Source organism: Mustela lutreola, chromosome 16 (genome assembly GCF_030435805.1).
Source record: "Mustela lutreola isolate mMusLut2 chromosome 16, mMusLut2.pri, whole genome shotgun sequence".
NCBI classification, from domain to species: Eukaryota; Metazoa; Chordata; class Mammalia; order Carnivora; family Mustelidae; genus Mustela; species Mustela lutreola.
Genome location: NC_081305.1, coordinates 17,501,451 through 17,528,815, shown reverse-complemented (window position 1 = coordinate 17,528,815; position 27,365 = coordinate 17,501,451). Strand labels below are relative to the sequence as shown.

The 27,365-nt window shown below is 45.0% G+C and overlaps 2 protein-coding genes across 13 annotated transcripts in view; one reads left to right on the top strand and one right to left on the bottom strand.

Moving 5' to 3' along the window:
• The window catches only part of NFATC3 (nuclear factor of activated T cells 3), a 135,044-nt gene extending 115,258 nt beyond the window's left edge, over positions 1 to 19,786 (top strand). Inside the window, exons 10-11 of one of the 3 annotated variants that reach the window (XM_059153035.1) lie at positions 8,352 to 8,481; positions 17,570 to 19,786. In XM_059153035.1, the coding sequence (XP_059009018.1) occupies positions 8,352 to 8,481; positions 17,570 to 17,657 (218 nt within the window). In that variant the 3' untranslated portion in view covers positions 17,658 to 19,786. The remainder of the gene's footprint in view (positions 1 to 8,351; positions 8,482 to 17,569) is intronic. The other 2 variants (XM_059153037.1, XM_059153036.1) reach the window with 2 other exon arrangements.
• On the bottom strand, positions 10,891 to 27,038 carry ESRP2 (epithelial splicing regulatory protein 2). Of its 10 annotated transcripts, XR_009348856.1 has the most exons (18): positions 26,653 to 27,034; positions 26,446 to 26,574; positions 24,867 to 24,980; positions 24,644 to 24,758; positions 24,284 to 24,382; positions 24,005 to 24,059; positions 23,822 to 23,932; positions 23,610 to 23,742; positions 23,481 to 23,523; positions 23,007 to 23,308; positions 22,698 to 22,910; positions 22,391 to 22,589; positions 22,058 to 22,244; positions 21,590 to 21,755; positions 21,409 to 21,514; positions 15,049 to 15,229; positions 13,760 to 13,905; positions 10,891 to 13,405 (listed from the first exon to the last, which is right to left on the bottom strand). XR_009348856.1 is itself a non-coding variant. In XM_059153045.1 (16 exons), exons 1-15 carry the CDS (start codon positions 26,848 to 26,850, stop codon positions 21,425 to 21,427), a joined length of 2,154 nt encoding a protein of 717 aa, XP_059009028.1. In that variant the 5' UTR covers positions 26,851 to 27,034; the 3' UTR covers positions 10,891 to 13,905; positions 21,409 to 21,424. The 10 variants fall into 10 exon arrangements, 5 of the variants coding, with proteins under 5 accessions (XP_059009028.1, XP_059009026.1, XP_059009030.1 ...); XR_009348857.1 differs by having other exon boundaries at positions 10,891 to 13,905; positions 21,409 to 21,510; positions 26,653 to 27,035; XR_009348855.1 differs by having other exon boundaries at positions 10,891 to 13,905.
• Between the last annotated feature and the right edge of the window lie 327 nt (positions 27,039 to 27,365).

Genomic DNA, 27,365 nt, shown 5'->3' with positions numbered 1-27,365 from the left:
TTGCTAGACAATTTGGGAAAGATTGTCAGATGTCTTTCATAAAAATTGTACTAATTTACATTGCCACTGGCATTGTGAGAAGGTATCTGTTTCTCTTGTACCTTCACCAGCACATTCTGTTGTCAGACATATTTGCCAGTGGGTTAAGTGGAAAACAGCTTCTAAGTATAATTTTAGTTTACATTTCACTTAGGAGTTAAGCTAGTGTACCTTTTTACATGCTAAAGAGAAAATCTTTGTCACAAATTTGTCATCTCTGTTGGTATTTACCTCTCTGTTGGTATTTACTTTTCTATTAGATTATTGATCCTTGTCTTACTGATTTATAGTATGTAGAAGCCCTTTATGTGTTAAGTTCCTAAGCTCATTGAGCTATGAGTTTTTTTTTTTAAAGATTTTATTTATTTATTTGACAGAGAGAAATCACAAGTAGATGGAGAGGCAGGCAGAGAGAGAGAGAGAGGGAAGCAGGCTCTCAGCAGAGAGCCCGATGTGGGACTCGATCCCAGGACTCTGAGATCATGACCTGAGCCGAAGGCAGCGGCTTAACCCACTGAGCCACCCAGGCGCCCCACATTGAGCTATGAGTTAACAAAATTTTTCCCAATGTAACATGAATTCTTCCCATGAAGAAGTTTTGTTTACATTTATATAACTTTTTTTAAGATTTATTAATTTATTAGAGAGAGCATGCACATGAGCAGGGCAGGGAGAGGGAGAGAATCCCAAGCAGACTCCCCACTGAGCACAGATCCTGACAGAGGCTCAGTCCGATCCCAAGATCACTGACCTGAACCAAAACCAAAAGTTGGATGCCTAACTAACTGAGCTATCCAGGCATTTCTACATTTATATAACTTCTGAATCATTTGTTTTGTTTCCCATAGCTTCCATGATTTTTTAAATCTTTGAAAAAGTCATACATTCATATGTTAAAAATGCCAGAGGTTACCTTTGTGTGACAAGGTTACCTCTAGTCATGGATCTTAGCTTTTGATAAAACATAGGTTGAATATACTCAAGTATGTAGAAGCCCTTTATGTGTTAAGTTCCTAAGCTCATTGAGCTATGAGTTAACAAAATTTAACATTCTTTCGTGTTTGAAGATGTCTGACTTTTTTTTTTTTTTTTAAACATTACCTATCATTAGCCTGTCTTATCTGTGCAGGAAGAAAAGTATCAAACTCTTAAGTTGTGGTGGAAGATTGGGTATGGTTGAGAGTGGTGGGACAGACATTCTAGCTTTACATAAGCAAGAGTTAGAACAAATTAAGTCCCTTATTATCATATTGTATATTTAAGCATCTATAAGTGGTTTTAGAGCAGGAATTTATTTTGGTGGAATGTATGAGGAATTGATCCAATATTACTTTTTTCAGATGGCTACCTAGTTGTCAAACATTATTTTATTAAATAATTGTTTTTCCATTTTATTTTTTTTTAAGATTTCATTTATTTGACAGAGAGCACAAGCAGGGGGAGGGACAGGCAGAGGGAGAGGGAGAAGCAGGCTCCCCACTGAGTGGGAAGCCCGATGCAGGGCTCAATCTCAGGACCCCAGGATCATGACCTGAACTGAAGGCAGCTGCTTAACTGACTGAGCCACCCAGGCACCCCTCCATTTGATTTAAACTGCCAACTTTATCTAATACTTAACTTCCCTGTATATTTGTATCTCTCTCTGAACTTTTTCACAATAGAAAATTTTAAATTTTAAATCTTCAACCTTGCATTAGAAATTCAGTAGTGTATTAGGGCGCTTGGGTGGCTCAGCTGTTAAACATCTGCCTTCCGCTCAGGTCATGATCCCAGGGTTCTGGGATCAAGCCCCACATCAGGCTCGCTGCTCAGCGGGAAGCCTGCTTCTCCCTCTCCCACCTCCCTACTTGTATCCCTTCTCTCGCTGTCTGTCTCTGTCAAATAAATAAATAAAAGAAATTCAGGGGGCGCCTGGGTGGCTCAGTGGGTTAAGCCGCTGCCTTCGGCTCAGGTCATGATCTCAGGGTCCTGGGATCGAGTCCCGCATCGGGCTCTCTGCTCAGCAGGGAGCCTGCTTCCTTCTCTCTCTCTCTCTGCCTGCCTCTCAGTGTACTTGTAATTTCTCTCTGTCAAATAAATAAATAAAATATTAAAAAAAAAAAAAGAAATTCAGTAGTGTGAATGAAAGAACACATAATCTTGTTGGCAATTTCTTTATAATGTGATCTGACCAGTGATTTTTACAGTGTCACACCAATTCATGTCATATGAATTGTTGCATACGTAAAGTTTGTAAGCTGATTACATTAATTTAACTATTGCTTGCCTACTTATGCATTAAATTGTATTCATTTGTTTATTCAAACAGCATTTATCAAGTGCCTATTATATGCTAAATACTACTGTTAGAGGCCCTTGGTGGATAAAACAGATCTTACCCTCACAGAGCTTGCATTCTAGTGGGAGGAGCCAGACAATAAACAATAGACACAATAATTAAGTAAGTTATAAAATGTGTTGGGAGTGCTGTGAAAACAGAAAAAGAGCAAGCAAGGTAAAGGATGTTTGGGGTGTTGGGAAGGGTAAAGTGGAGAGCACATTGCAGTTTTGAGTAGAGCAATCTGAAAGTACTTCTTATTGATGAGGAGACATTTGATCAAACACTTGAAGATGAGGAAATAAGCCATGCGAATACCTGTAGGAAGAGTATTCCAGGCAAAAGTGACAGCCAGAGGAAAGACCCTGAGGTGGAAGCATGCCTGGTTTTAGTAAAGAAGAGTAGCAGTGAGGCCAGAGAGGCTGGAACAAGAGGGATCTGGGGGAAAGGAGTGGGATATGGCCTCAAGGAAGTAACCGGGAACCATAGCATGTAGGGCTCAATCTTTTCGGTTTCAAGACTCCTTTATAATCTGATGAGCTACTGAGGATTAACAAGAACTTTTATTTATGTGGCTTATATCTTTCAGTATTTATTGTATTAGAAGCTAAATCTGAGAGCTTTTAAAAACAGGCGCACATTCCATTCCAGCTGTGAAGCTGTCAAAGACTGTGTAGCTCCACTGGAAGTCTCCACTATAGAGTCATGAGAGAGTGACAGTGATAAAGGCAAGAAACATTTTAGGATTATTGTTGTTTTGACAATTGCATACACCCTTAAAAGTTCTCCAGAAAAAAAGAACTGCTGTGGAGAGTCTTAGAGCCCTTGTAAGGTTTTGATCAGATGAGTTGTGATCTGATTTAGGTTTTAGCTGGGCTGCTCTGGCTCCTGGTTAGAAAAAGGACTGCAGGGAAGCGAGGGCAGAAACAGGGAGACCAGATAAGATGCTATTGTAGTAGTCCAGGCCAGAAATGATTTAGACTAGGTGGTAGCAGTATACGAGCTTTGAAATGGTGTGATTTTGAATATATTTTAAAGGTAAAGCCAATAGCATTTCCTGACAGATTTCTATACAGGGTGTGAGAGAAGGAAGTTAAAATCATCACCAATGTTTTTATTTGTTTGTTTCTTTTTTTCCTGAGAAACTAGAAAGGTGGAGTTGCCATCAGCTAAGATGGGGAGGGCTATAGTTGGAGGAGGTTTTGGGGAAAGATAGGTGTTTGGTTTTAAATGTGTTGCATTTAAGAAATTTGTTGAATGTTCATGTAGAGGTATGAAGTAGTCATGTGGGTCAACGAGTCTAGAGTTTGGAAGTGAGTTATACACTGATGATAAAAATTTGAGAGTTGTTAGTGTGCATATGCTATTTAAAGCTGTGACACAGGCACCTGGGTGGCTCAGTTGGTGAAGCATCTGCTGTTGGCTCATGTCATGAGGTCATCAGGTCATGATCCCGGGGTCCTGGGATGGAGACCCACGTCAGGCTCCCTGAGCAGGGAGCCTGACGGCTTCTCCCTCTCCTCCCATCTTGTGCTCTGTCACTGTCTCTTAAATAAATAAATAAAATCTTTAAAAAATAATAAATAGGGACGCCTGGGTGGCTCAGTTGTTAAGCGTCTGCCTTCAGCTCGGGTCGTGATCCTGGGGTCATGGGATCAAGCCCTGCATCAGGCCCCTGGGCCTGCTTCTCCCTCCCTTATTGGTCATTTCTGTTTCTTCTTTTGAAAAAAATCTTAAAAAAAAAAAGAAAAAGAAAAATGTCTAGTCAAGTCTTTAGCCATCTTTTTCATTGTTTTTGTTGTTATAGGAATTCTTTATATATTTTGGATATTAAGCTCTTATCAGATATATTATTTATAAATATTTTCTCCCATTCTTTGTGTTCTCTCTTTACGCTCTTGATAGTGTCCTTTGATATTTTGATAAGGTCTTATTTATCTGTGTTTTCTTTTATTGCCTGTGCTTTTAGTGTTATATTTAAATCATTGCCTAATCCAAGGTCATGAAGATTTGCCCTGTGTTTTCTTCTTCTTAGAATTATAAGGGTGGTGCTCCTAGGTGGCTCAGTGGGTTAAGCCTCTGCCTTCGGCTCCGCATCGGGCTCTCTGCTTCTCCCTCTCTCTCTGCCTGCTTCTCTGCCTACTTGTGATCTCTGTCATTCAAATTAATAAATAAATAAAATCTTAAAAAAATAAAATGCCGTTGGTATTTTGTTAGGAATTGCATAGAATCTCTATGTTGCTTTGGATAGTGTTATTATCTTAACAATATTGTCTTCCAATCCATGAACATGGGATGTTTTCCATTTATTTAGAAACCTTAATTTCTTTAAACAATGTTTAGTTTTCAGCGTACAGATCTTATGCTTCCTTGGCTCTTTCCTAAATATCTTATTCTTTTTGATATTATTGTAAATGGTGTTGATTTTTAAATTTCCTTCTTGGGTTGTTCATTGAAAGTATATAAAATACAACTGGGGGCACCTTGATAGTGCATAATTAGGCATGGGACTCTTTGTTTCAGCTCAGATGGTTATCTCATGGTCATGGGATCTAGCCCTGCATCTGTTCTGTGCTTATCACAGAGTCTGTGTGGGATTGTCTCTCCCTCTCCCTTTGCCCCTCCCCCTTATTCTCTCACTCGCTCAAATATATAAATCCTTTTTAAAAAAAGAGTACAACTAATTCTGGGTGTTGATTTTTTTTTTTTTAAGATTTTATTTATTGGAGAGAGAGGGAACATGAGCCAGGGAGGAGCAGAGAGAGGGAGAAACACACTCCACACTGAGCACAGAACTTGATGCCAGGCTTGATCCAACGACCCTGAGATCACAACACGACCAGTAACCAGGAGTCAGACCCTTAACCGACCCAGCCACCTAGGCATCCCTGTGTGTTGATATCTTATAACTATAACTTAATTTATTAGTGCTAATATTTTTTGTATATCAGTTCTTTCAAGCTTTTTATGTATAAGATTATTTATGAAAAGAGATAATTTTACCTCTTCCATTACAATTTGGATGGCTTTTATCTCTTTAGCCTAATTGCTCTGGCTGAGAATTCCAGGACCAGGGGCACCTGGGTGGCTCAGTCGTTAGCCGTCTGCCTTCGGCTCAGGTCGTGATCCCACGGTCCTGGGATCGAGCCTGCATCCGGCTCCCTGCTCGGCAGGAAGCCTGCTTCTCCCTCTTCTACTCCCCCTGCTTGTTCCTTCTCTTGCTGTGTATCTCTCTATTAAATAAAGAAATAAAATCTTAACAAAAAATAATTCTAGGACCATGTTGAATTAAAGTGGCAAGAGTGGACATCATTGTCAAGTTCCTGAGGGAAAGCTTTCAGTCTTTCACCATTGAGTATGATGTGGGTTTTTCATATATGGTCTTCATCATGTTAAGGAAATTTCCTTCTATTCGTAGTTTATTGGGTGTTTATGAAAGTGAATTGAATTTTGTCACATGCTTCTTCTGCATCAATTAAGATGACTGTGTAGTGTTTTATCCTTCATCCTAATAATGTGTAGTAAATTACATTCAATGCTTTTCAATAAAGCTTACTTGGCCATGATATATACTTTTAGTATACTGCAGAATTCAGTTTGCTAGTGTTTGTTAAAGATGTTTGGACCTGTATTCACAGGGGATATTGTATAGTTTTCTTGTAGTGTCTTTGTCTGGCTTTGGTATCAATAATGCTGGCCTTAGAATGAGTTAAGAAATATTCCCTCTTTAATATTTTGGAAGAGTTTAAGAAAGGAATGGGGCACATGGGTGGCTCAGTGGGTTAAGGCTCTGCCTTCAGCTCAGGTCATGATCTCAGGGTCTTGGGATTAGGCCCTCCATCTGGCTCTCTGCTCGGCGGGGAGCCTGCTTCCCCAGCTCCCTCTCTCTGCCTGCCTCTCTGCCTACTTGTGATCTCTGTCTGTAAAATAAATAAATAAAGTCTTAAAAAAAAAAAAAGGACTGGTATTGGGGTGCTAAGGTAGCTCAGTCAGTTAAGTTTCTGACTCTTAATCTCACCTCTTGATCTTGATCTCAGGGTTGTGATAGGCCCTGTATGGGGCTGCGATGGGAATCAGCTTCAAATTCTCTCTCTCCCTCTGCCCCTCTCCAACCCCACATGTATATGCTTTCTCTCTCTCAAATAAATCTTGAAGAAAGAAAGGATTGGTGTTAATTCTTCTTCAAGTGTTTTGTCACAGTGTTTTTGATAGGAAGAAATGAATCAGGTATTTTGTGAAGCTGTCAACAGTGTTTCAAGGAACTAGAAAGATGTCTTGAGGACTGCACATTTTCATAAGCACAATATGAAATTATCATTGCATAAATCAACTCATTAAATCACTAGGGTTGGGGCACCTGGGTGGCTCAGTGGGTTAATGCCTCTGCCTTCAGCTCCAGTCATGGTCTCAGGGTCCCAGGATAGAGCCCTCGCATCGCAGCGGGCTCTCTGCTTAGCAGGGAGCCTGCTTCCTCCTCTCTCTCTGCACCTGCCTGTCTGCCTACTTGTAATTTCTGCCTGTCAAATAAATAAATAAATCTTAAAAAAAAAAAGTCACTAGGGTCTGCTGGCCTCTTAGCTTTGTTCCTTTGCTTCTTCTTATTTATTTGCTGATGTATCTGGAATCACATAGGTCTATACCCTCATTGTTTTAGAAGATTCTGTTAGGCAGATTGGGCATCCTCAGAAAGGAGACTTTTGACTATGTATATTCAGTCTCTAAAATACTTCATACACTGTAGTCCTTAAATCCTCTTTGAGAACTTGGTGAGTGATCTCAATTTAGTAATAAAGAAGCTTAAGAAAATTTTTGCCTGTAAGCACAAAGGATTTCTGGCTGTAGTGTTTTGTTTTGTTTTGACCCCTTAATTGAGGCTGCATTTTGCACAGATTGGCTCCTCCTTTGTTTTACCTCCTTTATCAGCCTAAGACAAGGGCATTAATTATTGTTCACAGAGACTATATACAGATTCTTCTGTGCTAAGATAAAAATAAGCATTTTTCTGGAATCTAAAGGTTAGATCCTTTTGTTTGAGGTTGAATAAGCAATGGCTAAAAGTAATTCCTTATAGGCGAAAGGAGGAGGCTTTGCATGGTTGTGTTTGGGCTCTCTAACTAGAACTCTGAACATGTCAGCCATTATCACAAAACTGACCAGTAGTAACTCTTGAATACAGTGACTTTCAAACATTTTCGATAGCTTCATACAATAAGAAGTAAGTTTTATAGCATGACCTAGTACCTAACAAAAATACATATACAACTAACATGAAAGTCTCAGAAGCCAATTCTTAACTTTTTTTTAAAAGAAAATGCAGCCTATCTTCTATCTTGTTCTATTTATTTTTGAAAACATGCTCTTTTCAATTTGCTGAATTGACTTTATAACCTGCTAATAAATGTGGCCCTTAATTTAAAAAATACTCCTCCATAACCCTCAAATTTACCTCTGCATATAGTTTTCTGAGCTTTTGCCCTTTGGCATTTTGATTCTGTGGTTTGAAGTAGAACCTAGGAGTTTCTATTTTTATCAAGTGCCCAAATAATTCTGATATCGCCATAGATAAATATTTGGGAACTACTAATAGACCCAACCTAAAAACTCTTTTGCTTAAAACTAAATCTGTCATATAAAATTGCGGACATCAGGGTGCCTGGCTGGCTCAGTTGGTAGAGCATGTGACTCTGGATCTTGGGGTCATGAGTTCAAGACCCATGTTGGGGGTAGAGTTTACTTTAAAAAGATAAGTAAATAAAAATAAAATTGCTGAAACCATCATTGTCACTTTTGAAGTTTTTTGCCCTTTTAATTTTAGGAAGTAAGTTAGCCATTATCTAAACTCTCTGGACTCCAGTATTCATATTATTTAATAAAAGGTGGGGAGCCATTTTATATAGTGATTGACAGATAAAGGATGGTTAAATTCCTCTTGATTATAGAAAAAACAGGCTGGGCATGTAGTAGATTAAGTTATTCTCTGGTTTGTTCCATTCAGTAGTGATGTTGTCTTCTTTGACACAGACCAGTTTATGTCTGACTTGGAACACCAGCCATCAGGTTCAGCAGAGAAATGGCCTAACCACAGTGAGCTCTCATGTCCAGCTCCTTTCTGGAGAATCTAGAGGGTGAGTGTTGATTGAAATGTGTCATTGTTTTTATACCCAAATCTGGTATTTGCATGCAGTGGCTGGATTTGCATGTGCTACAGAGGATGGGGTATACACGGGCAGTCTTCTTGATAGGTTCACTCATTATCTTTGGAGCTACACTTTGACTACAAGACTCTACTTTTTAAATCTAACCACACTAAGGTTCTTACATTAGTGTTTAGAAATTTAATCTGAGTTTGAATAGAAAGCAAGTATTTAAATTTATTAAATCAAAGCAGAGAAGCCCATCTATAAGAATTCTATGGCTTGCGGGGGGGGGGGGCAGCGATAAAAAGGATTCTGTGGGTTGGGTGCTGAGTAAACCTGGTTACCAAATCAGGTGTATAAGCCTACTGATTTCTGGTCATGTTTTGTTGTGAGGCAATATGAAACAGAAATAAAGCAGGAAATTTTATCTGCCTGCCACAGGCAACTTGAATCATTTACCCTGAGCCTGACTTGTGGGCCTGTGTTTACACTCCTGATAGTGCTTCTGGGATTCCATTTGGAAAGAATCCATAGAAATGAAGTCTGTGTGAGGGAAGGGCTGGACCTCAGGCCTCTCTTCCTCAGCAACTCACCAGGAACATAGCTCTCCCTGCTGTCACACAGCCCCTTTCTTCAAAGACTCTGAAAGCCACTCGAGAACATACGTGATTATAAATACACAAATCATATATTGTAAATATACAAGTTATATTGTATATTATATATGTGTAAATTATAAATATGCAAATTTTAATTCTCAAAATGCCGTTTGAATTTAATTTTAATGAATTTAGGTTTGGAAGGGGACTACCCAAATCCTTATATTTAGGATGCTAAAGCCTCATCAGATAAGGCACCCAAACACTGGCTTCTCCCAGAAGCTGAGCCTACCCTGGTCTCATATCATCCTTGTCTCTAGCCATGAGAGGAATAAAAATGGCAACTAAATTCTTGTATTTCTTTAAGGAGAGTTATAGCCTTAAGGGTTTTTTGTTTAATTGAAGTGTAATTGACATACATATCCTATTAAGTTTCAGATGTACATCACAGTAATTTGATATTTTTATACATTTAAAGTGATTCCCCAGGTTAAGACTTGTCCCAAATAGCACCATATAAAGTTATTACAGTATCACTGACTTTATTTCCTCTGCTTACAATACAACTCCATGACTTAACTATTTTTATAGCTGGAAGTTTTTATCTCTTAATTCCCTTCAGCTATTTTGACCACCCTCCCCACCTTCCTTCCTATAACCAGAAAGATTTAAATGAATTTCCTCATATAATGGTTGAGAAGATCAGTTGAAGAAAGATTAAGTAAATCACTCTAGTTATATCACAACTGAACCAAAATTAAAGTTTTATCTCTTCTAGAGTTTACCCCATTGCTCTTCCTGTGTGTGAAGCAACAAGTAAGTTGGTCACTAGTGATCTTGGTAAGAAGTGTTTCTTTGCAATGAAGGGATCAGTGTATGACTAAGGAGTGAACGGGAGGTAAGAACAGAAACATGAAATAGCAGGCAGTGTATGTAACTCCTTTAAGATATTAAACAATGAGGGGCGCCTGTGTTAAAGTCTCTGCCTTCGGTTCAGGTCATGGTCTCAGGGTCCTGTGATCGAGCCCCGCATTGGGCTCTCTGCTTGGCGGGAAGCCTCCCCCCCACCTCTCTGCCTGCCTCTCTGCCTACTTGTGATCTCTGTCAAATGAATAAATTTTTAAAAAAATCTAAAAAAAAAAAAAAAAAAAAGATGTTAAACAGTGAAAGAAAAAAATTAGATATAGAGGACTATGTGGGTTCTAGGATTTTTGTTTACTTGCTTGTTTAAGGTGGAGAGCCTTACCATACTTAGTAACAATGAGAAAGATCCAGGAGAGAAGGTGGGTAGATTGACTGAAGAGCTGGAAGTGTGAAGAAAATTTTTGGAGTAAGTTTTTTTTTTTTTTTTTTTAAATATTTTATTTATTTATTTGAGAGAGAGACAGTGAGAGAGAGCATGAGCGAGGAGAAGGTCAGAGAGAGAAGCAGACTCCCCATGGAGCTGGGAGCCCGATGCGGGACTCGATCCCAGGAATCCAGGATCATGACCTGAGCCGAAGGCAGTCGTCCAACCAACTGAGCCACCCAGGCGTCCCTGGAGTAAGTTTTGAAGAGGCAAATACATAGGATCTATAGCACAAGTGCTGGAATGAGTCATGTGGATTTATGGTTCTGGAGCTCATGTTGGGTCCCTGGAGGCTATAGATTTGGGAGTCAACGGTATATAGAAATGGACAAGATTATCCAGAGAAAATGTACAATATGCAAAAAAAAAAAAAAAAATAGCGAGAGGGAAGGAATCTTACAATCTTAAAATTCTTCTGAATCCAACATCTTCACACAAAGTAAAAACAAGTGGGTTTTGGTTTTTATTTTTTCACATTTCAGTTTTGCTGATATAAAAGGATACATGCTGATACTTGAATACACTTTTAGGTACCTGTGTACTGTTTACTCAGCTGGAGATTTAATGTTTGTCTTTGAAGAATGTTTTGACTTACAGCCTTTTCTAGAGGAAAGATCTGTATGATACTGAGTATAGTATCACACACATAAGAGATTTCTTAAAAAGAAAGACTTATTCTCCTGTCTGGGAATAAGGGGACTGATTGCCCTGTCAGGTGTGGTTTTAAACAAACAAACAAACAAAAAAAGGTGTCATAATTTCCCTTTACTAGTAGTAAAGCTACTGTTAAAAAGTGAAAGATAGGACGCCTGGGTGGCTCAGTGGGTTAAGCTGCTGCCTTTGGCTCAGGTCATGATCTCAGGGTCCTGGGATCAAGTCCCGCATCGGGCTCTCTGCTCAGCGGGGAGCCTGCTTCCCTTCCTCTCTCTCTCTGCCTGCCTCTCTGCCTACTTGTGATCTCTCTCTGTCAAATAAATAAATAAAATCTTAAAAAAAAGTGAAAGATACCTTTTAATCTTTGTACATATATTTTCATTTTATCCTGTGGTTGAAAGCTGTCTAACGTTAGGTCGAAGTTTAAAATGACTTAGTTAAAAACTTGGCATGATAGAGCTTAAGCTGGTTATCTTGGTTCTTGCTTAAAATAATTAAATATTCTTTCTGTTACCTTTATGGTGATGAGTTTTATTTTTGTTAATAAATAGTAGTCTCTCTAATGGAGATTCCAAAATGCAATGGCTTAACCACATTGGAAGTTCTCCCACACTTCATGCTAATTCAGAGATCAGGATGCCTTTTATTTAATTGTTCCTCTGTTTCCTTAGGTATGATCAAAGCAGAGTTACCACTTTGACTTGAGTCTTAGCCCAAAGCAAGAGGTATGGGGGAAGGAAGGGAAGAAGTTACTGATCCTGGGATGAGGAAGATGCACACATCACTTCTGTTCACATTTCATTGGAAGAAAGCAAATTATATGACCGTACCTATGTACAAAGGGGAAGTTGGGAAATGTAGTTTACAGCTAAGTGGCTGTGTGAGTAGTTAAATTCAATTACTTAAGAATGAATTAGGGTGCCTGGGTGGCTCAGTCCTTGGGCATCTGCCTTCGGCTCAGGTCATGATCCTGGGGTCCTGGGATCGAGCCCTTCCCGCATCTGGCTCCCTGCTTGGCGGGAGGCCTGCTTCTCCCTCTCCCCCTGCTTGTGTTACTTTTCTCGCTGTCTCTCTCTCTCTCTGTCAAATAAATAAATAAAATCTTTAAAAAAAGAAAAAAGAATGAATTAGGACAGTTAGCAATCTACCATAAATGCTTTGTAAGTTTTCAGGAACTTTTTTTTTGTCTTTAGTTTGAGAATTTTGGTAAATGCAATTTAATTCTTCATCTCGTGCCACAAATAGGTGAATTCAGTTATTTAATATATGTAGTTTAGATGGTGTCTTCCAACTTACCAAAAACCCCAAGTATATCTTAGCAAAACTGTGAGAGAATAATAAACCATAAATACTAGATTTTTCATCCATTTAAACTCATTCCATTACTTCCGAATTTCTCTTGTTTGTTTGTGTTTTTTTCATTTCAGGTGTAATTCAGAAAATAATTGCAGCCTTCATTTTATAAAAAATAACATCTCCATAAAATTTTTACCAGAAAATGGATTATATACCTTTAAACTTGGGGTACAGGGAAGGGAAGAAAAGGTGAATTTTCCAAACCTGGGTGAAGGTTCATTGCAGCTTCAAAATGAAATAACATATATAAATAAAGTCTAATTATACCAGGAAATGCTTTACAAAATGCTCAAGATGCTCAGGTGCTAGTTAGAAAGGCCCTTTGGATTTTTGTGTATATAACGATATATCTGTCTACTCCAGGGGCAGTGTCCTGGGTTGCTCCTCCCCTGTCCACCTGGTGGTGAGATTTCATACTATACCATGCTTGTCAGCTCTAGCTCTGAAACCTTAAGCATTGGAAATAGCTCTACATAGGAGACCTGTTGTTATGCAAACGCCTCTTTTGTATAGAAAGCATTCCTGTGGACTCTTAATTTGGATAGCAATTTTTTTTGTATTTATTTTTTAATATTTTATTTATTTATTTTATTTAAATACTTAGTATTTATTTTATTTATTTATTTGAGAGAAAGCATGAGAAGGGGGAGAGGCAGAGGGAGAGGAAGCAGACTCCCCCCCCCCCCCCCAAGCAGGGAGCCCGACAAGAGGCTCGATCCCAGGATTCTGGGATCATGACCTGAGCTGAAGGCAGCCACTTAACCAAGCCACCCAGGCACCCCGGATAGCAATTTTTAGATTAAAAAAAAAAACAAAAAAACAAAAACCTTGTTCTTCCACAAATACTGCTGACAGCTCTGACTACTGTTGTGGTGGCACAGGTGATCCAGGTGTTGGGGTAGGGGGAGTTGATAGCAGCTGTCACAAGTGGGCCAAATTCCATGACCTATATAACCTGTTAGTATGGGTGTTGAGGGCTGTTGATTCTTGTTCTAGGTTTTTGGTTCACTTTATTCTTTAAAGGAATTACATAGGGTTATAAACTCCTGCACTTAAATTGATGAAATAAAAAAACCCACCTCACAACCTTCTGGACTGGGGTTTAAATGAATGAATAAATTCATGCATATATATTCAAAAGAAAGGAGAAAATGAAATTGCAAGCAGTATTTTTAAGAAATAACCTAATGTCAAATCATTCAGTTTTTTTCATCACTAAGTTGTACATTTGAAACTAATGTAAATATGTGTCAACTATACTAAAAAAAAAACCATACACACACACACACAAACAAAAAACCTGGGGCACCTGGTGGCTGTCGGTTAAGCATCTGCCTTTGGCTCAGGTCATGATCCCAGGATCCTGGGATCAAGTCCTGCATCAGGGTCTCTGCTCAGCAGGGAGCCTGCTTCTCCCTCTTACTGCTGCTCCCTCTGCTTGTGCGCTCTCTGTTTCTGTCAAATAAATAAAATCCAAAAAAAAAAGAAGTAACTTAAATATTGTGTCTATCAATAATTGCTAATAATTTACATTATAGATTTGTTTACCAGTAATAATTTTGACTTGCTTAAGTTGACACTCAAATTTTCGCTGGTTGCAGCAGAAAGCTATTTCAGGAATCCAGAGGTAGGATCCTGAGCCCAAAGCTCCCAGCCTCAGGGAGAAATGAGAGGCAGAGAAGAGCTGCAGACTCTGCCATACTGTGCTCAAGTCACTGCTAAAGGGCAGCAAAAGGACCACTTTGTTGTAGTTCTGACTCCTTGTCCTAAAACTCATACTCCGTATTCACCTGTGGCAATTATTTGAGCATAATTTTTGTTTTTCCAAGTCCCCAAATTATATTAAAATACTCACTTGCTCAGTGATTGTATTCAGCACATAGTATGTACCGAGCACTAAGGGTTCAGTGGAGAACAAGATGGATAAGGTCCCTGCCCTACTGGAACTTAAATCTGCTAATTATTATGTATTAATATTCTGTATTAAAGTATATTTGAGTACTGTCAGCTTGAGTGCTTCTTTGTGGAAAATCATCTTGGCTTTATCAGTCTTAAAATCCCAAACAGTCAAGAATCTACCAGGTTGCTTCAGCTAAGTGAGGTTAGGGATCACAAGCAAAAGAACAACAGAACTTTGATAAGAGGGAGCAGAAAGAAAACAGCTTTAATCAGGCTTTTGCTATATACAGCATCACCTGATTACCTCAGAAAATGATGTATTTATTCTTATCAAAGTACTTTGTGGGGACGCCTGGGTGGTTCAGTTAGTTAAGTGTCTGGCTTCCACTCAGGTCATGATTCAGGGTCCTGGGATCGAGTTCCACATCAGGCTCCCTGCTCACTGGGGAGCCTGCTTCTCCCTCTGCCCGCCACTCCCACTGCTTGTGCTCGCTTACTCTCCTCTCTCTCTCTCAAATAAGTAAAATCTTAAAAAAAAAAAAAAAAAAAAGTGTACTTGGTAAGTGGGTGGATAGAACTGAATATATTATATACCCTCATACTCAAGAAAATGTAAGCATTGACTTTCTCATAGATACAGGAAAACAATACGTCATGTGTGGGGTTTTTTTTATAATGACAAAACACCATTTTAATCACCTTATAGATTTAAAACTTGGACAGTGAGATAATTTAAGAAGGTGTGTTGCATGGCAGCTTGGAACATCTCTGAAGTTACCATCCCTGGAAGGGATAAGTGTTGGGAAAAGATGATTGTCAGCTGGTACTCGCTTCTGTATTTGGCTTTTGCCACTGCTGGGAGACCTGTCTAAAATAGACGCTGTCAAAATAAAAATCAGATGGTCCTTCATTAGTCTTAATAATATTGTCTGGTCCCTTTCCTACCCCATCACCTAGTGAACTTTAACATATTATTTCCCAGTAGTTTTCAAGTAATTGTATTGAATTAGGATCCATTTGTTGTCACCAGAAATTGCTGTTTCTTTATTAGTAAGGTCCTTGCCCTTAAGAAAATCACAAGCTATTGAGAGACAGAGAATGATGACGCCCTACCAGTAATTCGGTGTGGTGAGTTATGTGAGAGGCCACATGCGGAGATCATGGGCCATCCCTGTGCTCCGTCTTAGCATGAGACTAGGCCATAGACTTACACGTGGAGTCCACACTGAAAACACTGTTCCTTGCTTGTTAATGTGGCTTGAAATAACAGGTGCCAACGGCTGCCTTTTCTATTTTTGTCCCTTTTAGATTCTCTCTTTCCTGTCTCTCTCCCCTCTCTTAACTTACTCCCTCTCCCTCCCCAAGCATCACATTTGTCCAGGTTTTTGCACTTCGTCTAAATGATTTCCCTGTTTCTCTACTCTTGGCCTCCAAGAACTGACATGGGTTTGGAAACTCACTCCACCGTTTACTAAGCAAATGAGTGAACTGCCAAAGCCTCAGTTAACTGATTTATAAAATAGTGGGTTCGTAGTTACCTTCAAATGTTGTGAAGATTGAAATAAGATACAAAATTTCATTTGTAAACTGTCAGAGATGCTCAGTAAGTATTTATGAAGTGCATGTTAGTTCCCTTCTTATAGCCATCAGTGTATGAATTTGAAGAATTTTTAAAATTACCTAAACTTTAAAAAGAGTAGATGTTAATACTTGAAGATTTTTTTAAGTGATTGTGTCTCCTTTGCTATGATCACATCACATTCTAAGTATAAAATTTTTTTGGTGTTGGCCTATTTTCACTTATAGCAGTTGTAGTGAGATATAATTCATTACTATGAAATTCACCCTCAAAAATACACCATTCAGTGGTTTTAGTATATTCACAGAATTGTGCAGCTATCACAACTATCTAATTTTAGAAAACCTTCTTTACTCCAAAAAGAAAAACAAAAAATATTCCCATACCCGTTAGTAGTCACTCCCTATTCCTCTCTCACCATGACTCCTGGTAACCTCCTATTTTCTGTCTGTTCTGGCCATTTTATACAAATGGAATCAAACAATGTATGATCTTTTGTGTCTGATTTCTCTCACTTAGCATGTTTTCAGGGTTCATCCATGTTGTAGCATGTATTAGAACTTCATTGCTTCTTGTGGCTGAATAATGTTCCATGGTATGGGTAGCCCACATTTTGTTTATCCATTCATCACTTGGTAGACATCTGGATTGTTTCCACTTTGGGGCTATTATGAAAAATACTTCTGTGAACTTGTATTTGAGTATAAGTTTTTATATGGATATATGTTTTCCGTTCTTTTAAGCATACACCCAGGAGTTTAATCTTTGGTTGATAAAGCAAGGAATTTTCATTTCAAAGCAAAGAATTCTCATGACAGAGAACTAAGGGTTCTTATTGGGGGAATTTGGAGTTTTTTTTTTTTTTTGTTGTTTTTTTTAAGATTTTTTGTACTTACTTGAGAGAGAGACAAAGATAGAGACCGAGAGCACAAGCATGGAGGAGAGGGAGAAGCAGGCTCCTCCCTGACCCCTGAGATCATCACCTGAGCTGAAGTCAGACACTTAACCAACTGAGCCACCCAGGTGCCCCCGGTATATTATTTTCTATACTGGCTCCTTAAGATTGAAGTTTTTTGTATTGTGCTTCACAGAGCACTATGTTCCTTGAAGTGCTTGACATCATAGAAACCATAAAAAAAAGAGTCTTTTCCAAAAGTTTGCCCCCAACATAATGAATACTTTGTATTAGCATAAGGTAACAAAGTAACTGCTTTATTTAGTAAATCTTCCTTTATTCTCACCAAAACATTTATTTGCATTCACTTTACATACAAAGTACACCACAGGTATCAGAAGGGGGAAACCCCCTGTAAAGGCATGCAAATTCAGGAAAAGTGAGATTAATATGAACTCATGTCAGATGTATCCTGTCTTCTGCTCTAGAGCAGAAGCTTATACAAGGGTAGGAATGTTTCCTGTTCTCTGAACCATCTCCCTTCCCATCCCAAACTGAACTGAAAGGGAAAATAGAGGTCTGCAATAAGGTCTCCATTCAGTTTAGGACCAGGCTTTAAGCACTGCATTTACCTTTACAGAACACTGGAAAGGAAAAAAAAAAAATCTTTGAAATGGAACTCGCCATTCAGCATCATATGGTCAGTCACACAAAGGTCACTAATCATTCTTTTTCTTGTTTTTCAGTGAACGAGATAATTGGGAGAGACATGTCTCAGATTTCTGTTTCCCAAGGAACAGGGGTGAGCAGGCAGGCTCCCCTTCCAGGCCCTGATTCCCTGGATATAGGAAGATCCGAAGGCCTCTGACAAGAGTTCACTGCAGCCTTGTGTCCACCACCATGTACTTCTCAGCATGTTTCTCTCCTTGGACCTTGGGTTTCCAACTCTGTGGCCATCAGGACTGGCACCGGGAGTTGGGGTCACCGTATGTGGGGAAAGCAGCATTCCTCCACCTCAGGCCTTGGGTAGATTTTGTAAAAGAACAGGAGCAGCATAGACTGAGCTTTGGGGAAATAAGCTTTGCTTTTTATATTTAAATAGGATACTTTTATATGATGGGTGCTTTGAGTGTGAATGCAGCAGGCTCTCCATTTCAGAGATGCTGCTTTTGCAAGTGACCTGGTTGCTTAGCTATGATTGGTGATTTTACTCCTTTATGGTCATTTGAAGGACTCTTTAGCCTTGATGATATTTTTAAAGTAGGAACTTTTGATAAAACCTTCCAGAGGCAAACAAAAATTCTCCTAAGCCCACACCTATGCCTCAAAAACTCAGCATGTCCTAAAGCCTTTCATAGATTTATAGGAAATAAAGCCAAATGTAGCTCATACTTCTTTATAAAAGTAAACTGTTAGAGAAGAGACCATTCCAATCATTGACGTGTTGGAATATAAAACAACATTCCAGAGCATAGCCTTTTTGTAACGTTCTAGGTAATCTTCCTGCACTCTCTCCATACTGACGCCATGTTGAAATTGCTTTTTTTCCCTCAGGGCCTTGGATAAGATAGCTCCATGTAAGGTGACTTTGAAAGGTGGGCTTTTTAGCTTCCTAGCTTTAATATCCTGCCATCCTGCAAACAAGTAGGCTGTGGAGTGCTTTTCCCTTGTGTGTCCTCTGTCCCAGACCTTTTCTAACTGGGAATATCTGCATTTGGCTGCTCTATAACCTTTGAAGCCACAGCCTCATGATGGTTTAGGCAAATTTGCCGGTTCTAACTCCTCTCCAGAGGCCAGGCTGTGTCATAAGCTAAGCACAAATGAACTATGCGTCAGAAGAGGAGCAGAGAAAATGCAGGACTCCAGAAGGGAAGCTTCTACGATTCGCAGTGGAATGGAATGCTTATCCCTCGTTCTGTTTACAGCCGAAAATGATTCTGGCCTACCCTCCTCCCATCTACACGGCCTCAAAAACACAGCCTTTTCCCCAAAAGGCTTCGACGCAAACCCAGACATGAGGTAGCATCATAGACCTGACCCTCCACACCAAAGATGCCCCGGTGCTGCTGCTGGTGAGGCTGGTGCCCAGGGCAGGGGCCAGCAAAAACCTCCAGCTTGCTGTCTACCAAAGGAGGTGCCCAAGTTGGGTGCTTTTTCCAAACCCTGCCCTTCTCCCTTTAATGGGATTAGTACCTATTCCAAGGCTGGGCCCATTTCAAAGCACCTGAAGTTTGCAGTATGTTTTCCAACAAAATCATGTAATTTCATTTATTCAGGAAGGAAAAAAAAAATTTTTTTTTTTTTTTGAGTGCCTGTATGTGTGACAGTGTGCTGAGCTGGTCAAGGGCTTTTTAATCCAGGGAATTAGGAGTCCTAGATGCCAGGACTCTCCATTGAGGCCAAGTAAGGCCTCCGCAGGGGGAGCCGGCTCATTGCCCACCTCCTCTAGTCAGCCAGGTAGGAGCCGTTGGCCTCCTGCAGGATAAAGAAGTATGTTCCCCCCCCCCCTTCAAACCATGATTTAGTTTTCCCCTAAACCTAGTTAGAGAAAAATGTCTGTCCTTCAGCAAATCACTCTGGTCCCTCCTGGAGCTGGGTGTTTTCACATTTTTCTTTAAAAGTTTTATGTCAGAATGTGGACAGTGCGATTTGCTTCAGGGCCTGTAGTTGGCAGCCCACAGCTTCCTTTGGAGGGGTTTTAAGAGGCAGCCCCTGAAAAGAAGTTCCAGACAGCTGGCCGGACTTGCCTCCACCCTCTTGCCCCTGGGGTAGCTGTCTCACATGGGGTTACTGCAAGAGTTTCCCTTGCAGGACCCTCTGGGGGTTGCTCTGCTGCCCTCATGAATAAAAGCCTCTATGATCCAGAGTTGCTATGCACCAAATTCTGATGCCTTTTAAATACCTTGATGCCTGTAGCACTAGAAATGCTTTCCTATTTAAAATAAAAGTTGAATTTTAAAAGAGCTTTGTATACTATATAAGCAGTCTTGTATCATTTTGTTAAGTCTTTGGCTTAAGAATCAGTATTTTCTGGCTTTACAGGTAAAGACTAAACTTCTGTACACAGTTGGGCTGTGCAAACTGACTTCTAGTAGCAACACTGAGCAACTGGGCATGTCTCAGCATCTACCCCTGCCCCTTCCAACCTGTGCTACCTCTTGGGTTGAGGAAGGGCATAAGCAGCCTTCTACTTGCTAGATAGTAAGGGACATGGCTGAAGACACCTCGAAAGGGACCAGATGTCCTGTCTTCGGTTTCCCGTGTGGTGTTGCTGCCCAGGGCGAACTACCACCACTGGAGCTCTGCTAGGATCTGGCCATGAAGCCCTTGAATGGCGGGATTGTTTTCCTAAAGATTTATTTATTTTGGCAGGAGAGGGAGACCCCCGAGATCACAACCTGAGCCAAAACCGAGTTTTGTGCCACCCCAGCGCCCCTGGCCTTGAAGCCCTGTTGAAACCTTGTATTTTATAAAATGGGCGACGTACAGTTAAGGAATTGGTTCTCTGTTATGTTTACAGCACTTGGGATTGTGTTTTCTTACACATTTTGTACTTTAAAACCTTTTATAGGAGTACAGTGCTCCTTACACAAGTAACAAAGGGAAGAGCCAGCAATTCAGGTTCCTCACTTACAGGGCTGAAATAACAAGCGGTGACAGGTTAACACTGTCCTTGAAATCTGCCTGAGTTTTCCTCTCCCTGGGGCAGGTGTGGAGCCCCACACTCGGGAGTCCAAAGCAGCTAAAGGCACTTTGGTTTTTAAAAGTCCACTTGGTTAGGAACCTTTGTTTATTTTACGGAGGAGTGAGTAGAGTTCCAAATTTCTTCCGAAGCTTCAGTTCTGTACCCTCTAATGGGTGCAAAGGACATTCCACGATGTCTAATGAGTTCAGGACAACTGGCCTGCCCAAGGTGTGCATGAAAAGTAGGCAGTAAGTCCCCTTTAAGTCAGGCCTGAGATTTTGTGTGAAGGCCTCCTGCCCCCTAGTGTCCTCTGGGGATACTGCAGTACAGTCGGTCAAAACAGTCTGTGATTTTGCCACTCATAGTCCTTATGCCAAGTTGGAGGAGAGCTAGCGTCCTTGGACCCATGGCACAATGTGGCCACTAAGGGTCAAGTATTCCAGGGGCTGGGGCAGCATTTTCTGCCTCCCTGACCCCTACCAGAAGGGAAAGGGAAAGCACAATATTGGGATCTTTACTCAGAAGCTCCCAGGAGTCATACATTGAAGGCACCAGGGCTTACATTTTTAAAAAGCAAGCATGCCTGCTGTGGACATCAGCCCCACAGAATCTGGGTACGGACCACGGCCAAACAGACCGAAGGATCTCATGGTGCTATTCAGGAGGCCCAGATCAGGCCACTGGGAGCAGGGTAACACCATTCCACCCCCAGCCCTGCGTATAGGGTCCAGCCGTCATCTTTAGGGTGAACAGGCAGAGCAACAAGTGGGAGATGGAGCTGGGGCTTGAGCTCATTCTAGGTGCTGAGAGCTTTGACAAGCCCAGGAAGGAGCCACCTGGGTGAGGGTACTGGTTCTCTCGATGCCAAGAGAGACATGACAGATGTTAGCCAGCTCTTACCTCCTGGCTCCCTCACCTACAAACACACCCACTCTTTGGGGGCCTGTAGCACAGTTCGGGGCGGGTCACCAACAGGCATCAAACTGGTGTAGTCATCAGGGGCTAACTGCGGAAGAGAAAGAGATTTAGGAGAGGGAGCTGTAGGTTCAGCCAGTTCCCAAGCCCTCCAGCCACACCTCACCTGATAGGCCTGGAAAACGCTGAGTAGATCCTTCATACCAGCTGTATATGGGACACCCTGCATACGGACCAGGGCTCCTGGCTGGGACAACACTGAGGTGGAAGCAGAGGCCAGGGCAGTGGGGGGTGTGGCGAGGTAGCCCACAGTGGTCGGGGACACTGGGGGGCTAGAATGGAAGAGGCAGAATTTAAGAGTGTAGTCCCGTCTGTGGCCTAGACCTGCCTCCCTCCCTCTTCCCTCTCTGCCTGTGTTTAGTTCAGTTCCTCCTCCCTAAAACTTCTGTCTCCAGAGTCTTCCATTCTCATTTGTAGACGGTATTCTCCAGACCGTACCTGTCACTTCCTTGTCCATCTTTGATTAAGTCCCAGCTCTGACAGACCTTGGATTACGTGGCCCAGGAAGGGGATCATGACCCTCCCGCACACCAGAATGGGAGCAAGACTGTGGAATTTTCTCAGCAGCCGGTACCTGGGGTAGTAAGCTGTGTAGTTCATGTAGAGTTGAGTGGCTGGCCCTGGGTAGTAGGCAACAGGGGTAGGGGCAGCAGGCACCCTGGCAGCCGGGAGCAGTGCTGAAGAGGGATACAAGGCTGCCGTCTCAGCCGGGATGAGTGTTGGGGTGGCCTGGAAGGTGGCGTAGGTAGGTGGTGAGAGGCCTGGAGGCAGAAGCAGAGAGTGCATCTGCAGGGAGCCCAGCACTGCCCTGGGTGAGGCAGCCAGAAGAGAGTCCCCACTGCAGAAAGAGAGGCTTACAACAGCTTGGCCCCCACATGCCTCCTTCCCCAGCCCCTGTAACACTCACAGGGCAGCTTGCAGGGTGGAGGGGACATGCCACTGCGGCTCAAGGTGCCCCCCATTAGCACACGGCTCATCTCCTCCGTGGAGCAGGGGACCACTTCCACATAGCGTTCCTTCATCACTTTCTTATGGCAACGCTGTGCAGCAGCTAGGGCCCGCTCTGCTGATGTCATCTGGATGAAAGCGTCGCCTGAGGGCCGACCCTGTGCACAGGGTCGTCTCATAAACAACCTGTCCTGGCAAGAATGCCTTGCTCCCAACCACACAGCCCTCTCTGACCGTGTCGGTCGCCCTGCTGGCAAAAGCCTCACCTGCTGGTTGAGCACCATGTGCACCCCGTGGGGCCGGATGTCAGCAGCTGCCTCCCCCAGAAAGCTCAGGATGTCTTCAATGGTGGCTGTATAGGGCAGGCCTCGAAGGCGTACACAATCTCTCCCAGTCCCCGCTGCCAGTGGGAAGGGGATGGGGAGCAGGGGAGCGGTGAGTGTGGGAAGGAGTGGGCTGGATGCATAGCGGTTCAGGACCTGGCAAGGAAGGCAGCCATGGGCCCGTCAAGCCAGGTGGGACGGGGGACCCTGGAGGAGACGCACACGGGAGGAGGGGGAGCCCTGGGCGCTCACCTGTTGCACCTCAGCCGCCGTGCTCCGGAAGAGTTCGATGTATCGCTTACCCAGTATGCCCTTGTGCCTGCGCAACGCAGCCTGCGCCAGCTCCTCACAGGCGAAGAGGGCAAAGGCATCACCGGTGGGCCGGCCGTCAGGGTGGCGCACAAACAGCAGCCCGTCAGCACCCCCAGTCACCGGGCACTCGGGCCCCAGAAAGCCCAGCACGTCCTCCGGCCCAGCCGAGAAGGGCAGTCCCCGCAGCCGCAGTATCACCTGGTCTTCCCGCGACAGGAAACGAGCCACCTCTAGTGATGTGCCTTGGTGAGAGGCAGGGGAGTCACCCACTGACTTCATCTGTGCCCTCCCAGATAGCCGCCTTCACGTGGCATGCTGGGAAGGGGACAGGAAGGTGGGGAGGGGGGCGGTGGTGGGCAAGTAGGACACGGACGGAGAACCAGCAGAGTGAGGTGCTGCCGGGAGCATACTCACCCCCCGCGATCTTCACAAACTCCTCTCCTGTTGCTTTGTATACCTGTGGGGACAGTGGGGGCAGCCCATGGGTCTGCAGCCTGGTGGGCCTCAGCTCCGCCCTGCTTTACTCCCAGCCCAAAGCCCCACCTCGATATAGCGGACGCCCATGTGGTGCTTGTGTCTCTGCAGCGCTAGGTCCCGCTGCTCGCTGTCCACAAAGCGGATGAGGGCCTCGCCATTTCTGCGGCCCTGGGCATTGAGGCAGAGTGCGACACCACCCCTGCAGAACCAGTGCAGTGCTTTGTTAGTGCCTCAAGGGCAGGCCCGCCCTCCAGGGCCCATCGCCCTGCCAGACCCACCTGGCAATGTTGAGTCCTTTGAAGAACCGAGCCACATCCTGGTCTGACGACTGCCAGGGCAACCCACGGGCCCGAACCACGGTCTCACTGTCCACCACATCGGCCTTGCTGCTGCAGGGGCAGGCCAGAGTCAGAGCCCCGCAGCTCTTGGCCCCCGGACCTCAGCCCCACCCTCACACTCACCAAGGGCCTGTCTCATATTTCTGCTTTACCACCTCGGCCTTCGAAAACAATTGACCTGAGAGGAGATGGCATGGGGGTCAGCAGGGTCTGGTGGAGGGGGGTCTCCCCACCAAGCTCTGCAAAGAGAGGACAGTTGAGGGGGATAAGAAGGTGACAAAGGAGCTTCCACCTATGGTCTCTCAAAGAAGGTAACAAGTGGGGAAGGGGACTTTGAGGAAGTAAGACGCAGACAACCACCTAGTCCTGAGAGCAGGTGACAGGTGGTGAGGGAAACCTTACCACTGGGCTCTTCGAGCAGGTGGAGGATGACAGCTACCATTGTCTTCACTTCCCAGACCCCAAAGTCATCCTCTGTGGCATCTGTCTCCAGCCCCAAGTCTATGAGCAGAAAAATAACAATAAGGAAATCCCAACAGAGAGGCAAACATTTGTTCTGATCCGGCTCATATATGCCTTTACAAGTCCCCATCCCAGACACATGCAGACATATGTCCCTATTTCAGACGTACCCCAGCACCCACAAGAAGGCATGTCTCATCAAGGACTTTACAGATAATGTAAACTCGTGTGTGTAACCCTTCAGGATGCACATACTCAACACAGCTTCCCCCCGACCTAACCCTTCCGGGTCGCAGGTACCCTGTGCCATGGTGGCCACGGTGAGCTCCCTGGCAGGACAGGTGCTTGGGTGCTGCACATGGAACTCTCTGCGGAGGTCGTAGAAGGAGAAGAAGGTGTCGGGGAGCACCAGGTTCTGGAGGCACATGGGAGGGGGCATGAGTGGGGGGAACTGAGTGGCCCTGCCCAACCCCATGACAAGGGTCCTGGGAACCCTACCCCCTGTGTGCCCTCAGTGGCATACCTTCCTGGAGGCCTCGGGATGCAGGACCTGTCTCAGCAGCTGCTGCCCATCAGTGCATAGCATGTAGGGGCCCCCACCTAGCAGAGCCACATCCCCGCTCACCAGCTGTGAGAACTGGGGAGAGGGAGTGGGGAGAGAGACAGACACATGCTCATAGCTAGGCGGCCAGGAGGGAGGGCACAGGCTGCAAAGCAGGTTCAGCTAGATGTTCAGCCCTACCCTGCCTGGGGAGAAGTTGGCCACAGGTGTGAGGCCTGGTTCTGTGTGTCCCTCTTCTCCCCCAGAACACTGTCACCTTCTCCAGGCCAAATGGGGGCAGACACGTATCACCCAAAGCCCCCATCAAACACACTCCGAGAGTCTGGAGTAGGGCCAGAGCAAACACCTGGTGAAGTGGGACAAGCAGGTGGGAAGGGGCGGGGCAAAGCAGGTTAAACCTGTCCCTGACCAGGCACCACCCTCAGACTGGTGGGGGAGGCCCAATCCTCCTGCCTGAGGCCTAGCTGGCTCTGGGTCAATGGCAGCCCCGCCTCTAGGTCTGACCAACCGAGGGCCAGAGAAAATCCAAGGACAGAGCTCCACACCTGGACGCCCTGGGCAGCATGAGCTTTGACCCACACTATCGACCAGCTGGCACGGAGTTGTTTGCTCACAGAGGGGGTGGCACTTCTCAAGCTGCCCAGCACCCCCCCACCTCCGGCCTCCCAGCCTTCCTCCTTGCTCGAGAACAGTAGAAGTACTAGGCACAGGCCCAGAGCGAGCCAACCCAGTTCTCCTTCAGCACGCTCCCCAAGTAGGGTCTAACCTGGGAGCCCTTCTGGAACAGGATCAGGTTCAACATGTTTGTACCTCATCAAGAACCACCGGCGTTGTTGGAAAATGAAAGAATTTGTGCGTGTAAAGCACTTAAACTCATTACACTCAAGAATCAGACTCAGGAGTGCAACACAGGAGATAAGAAAAAGAAAACAGCAAGGGGAGCCGCCTCCCACTTCAGCCAGCACTGGGAGGCACCCTGGGCCTTTGCACTCAGGAGACAGGTAGCCTTCAGGCGGGGTCCGGACAGCGCCCACGCCCGGCCAGCCGGCCGGGACAGGCCTAGACCAGCAGCTTACACCTGGCGGCGTCTGCCTTGGAGGCAGACCCCGCCCTACTCCCCCGCTCCAGCGTCTCCTAGGCGGGTGGGTGGGCCGACGTCGCCGGCGGCGGGGACCGTGACCTATGGCCGACACCAGGCCCCTGGGCCCTTTTGCCTTCCGAATGCCGCTCTCGGAGACCTGGCCAAGCAGGTTCCCAGAGGCGTCTCACCCCACAGCCCTGGCGGCCCTGGGAGGGGTCTCGCAGTTTCCAGCCCACCGCGTCAGTAGGAGTGAATCCCTGGAAAGGCTGAAAAGGAAGGTGCCCCCAGGAACGGCCGGCACACGCGGGAATCTCTGAAACTTTTAAACAACAGGAACTCGTCCTACAGCCCAGGCCAGTTGGTCGCAGCACACCAGGCCTTGCCTCCTGCCGCCTCTCCCGCTGAGAAATGTCCCCGCGGCCCCGCCATGCCTCCACTCACCCGGGCCCCAGCACTCACCTGCTGCAGCACCTTGTCCAGCGGCTCGGCCCGCGCCAAGCTGTCGGCGCTCAGGCCGCTCGCCTCGCGGCACTGCGGGCTCAGTGCGGCCGCCTCGGCGCGAACCAATGACTTGTGCAACGTCCCCACCTACGAGCGGCGGGGGAAACCTATCAGCCACTGTTCCCCTCGGATCCTGGGGACCCCACCAACCCCTTCTCACCGTACCTGACGGCTCCGCGGCTCCACCACTTGCCAGACTAAGAGGATCAAGTCGGTCTCATCGGAACCCAGGTCCGGCCCCAGCGCACCGGCCGTGGCTCCGAACAGTACGACCAGGGGTCCGGGCCCGGGGCGGGGGTCGGCGGCAGAGTCTGAGGTGGGGTTCGGGCCCGGGGGCGGTGGCTGGGGAGGCGGCGGAGTCATGGCCGCAGAGGAAGGGGGCGCTCGGCCAGACACACGCGGACCGACGAGGCGCACGCACGCACCGGCCGACGGCAGACACGAATCAGCTTGGGCGGGACACCGTGTGTCGGGGGCGGCACCTGCGGCCTGGCTGGCGCAGTGGGCGCTGCTGAGACCCGCCCGCGGCGCCCCGTGGGGCGGGGCGGCTACTGGCCCCCGCCCTCTCCGGGCGAGTTACCTGTAGGCCCCGCGGGCCACGTGACCGAGGGCAGCCGGGGGAACAGAGGGGTAAGGCTGCTAGAACCAAGCGCAGCGCGCGCGCGCTCAGACGCCCGGCCTGGGTACGCGCTCACGGGCCGGCCTCCCATTCCGTCAAAGGGCTTCGCCTGACTCGGTATCGTTCTACTCTGTCCCTTCCCACCATGAGGCCTACGCCAAGAACAGTGCAAAAACAGGGGTCACACGGGATTTGTGAAAATCACCAGGAGACAGTATAGGGGCTGTGGGGGGGTCATGACGGCCGGTCGGGGGGGTGA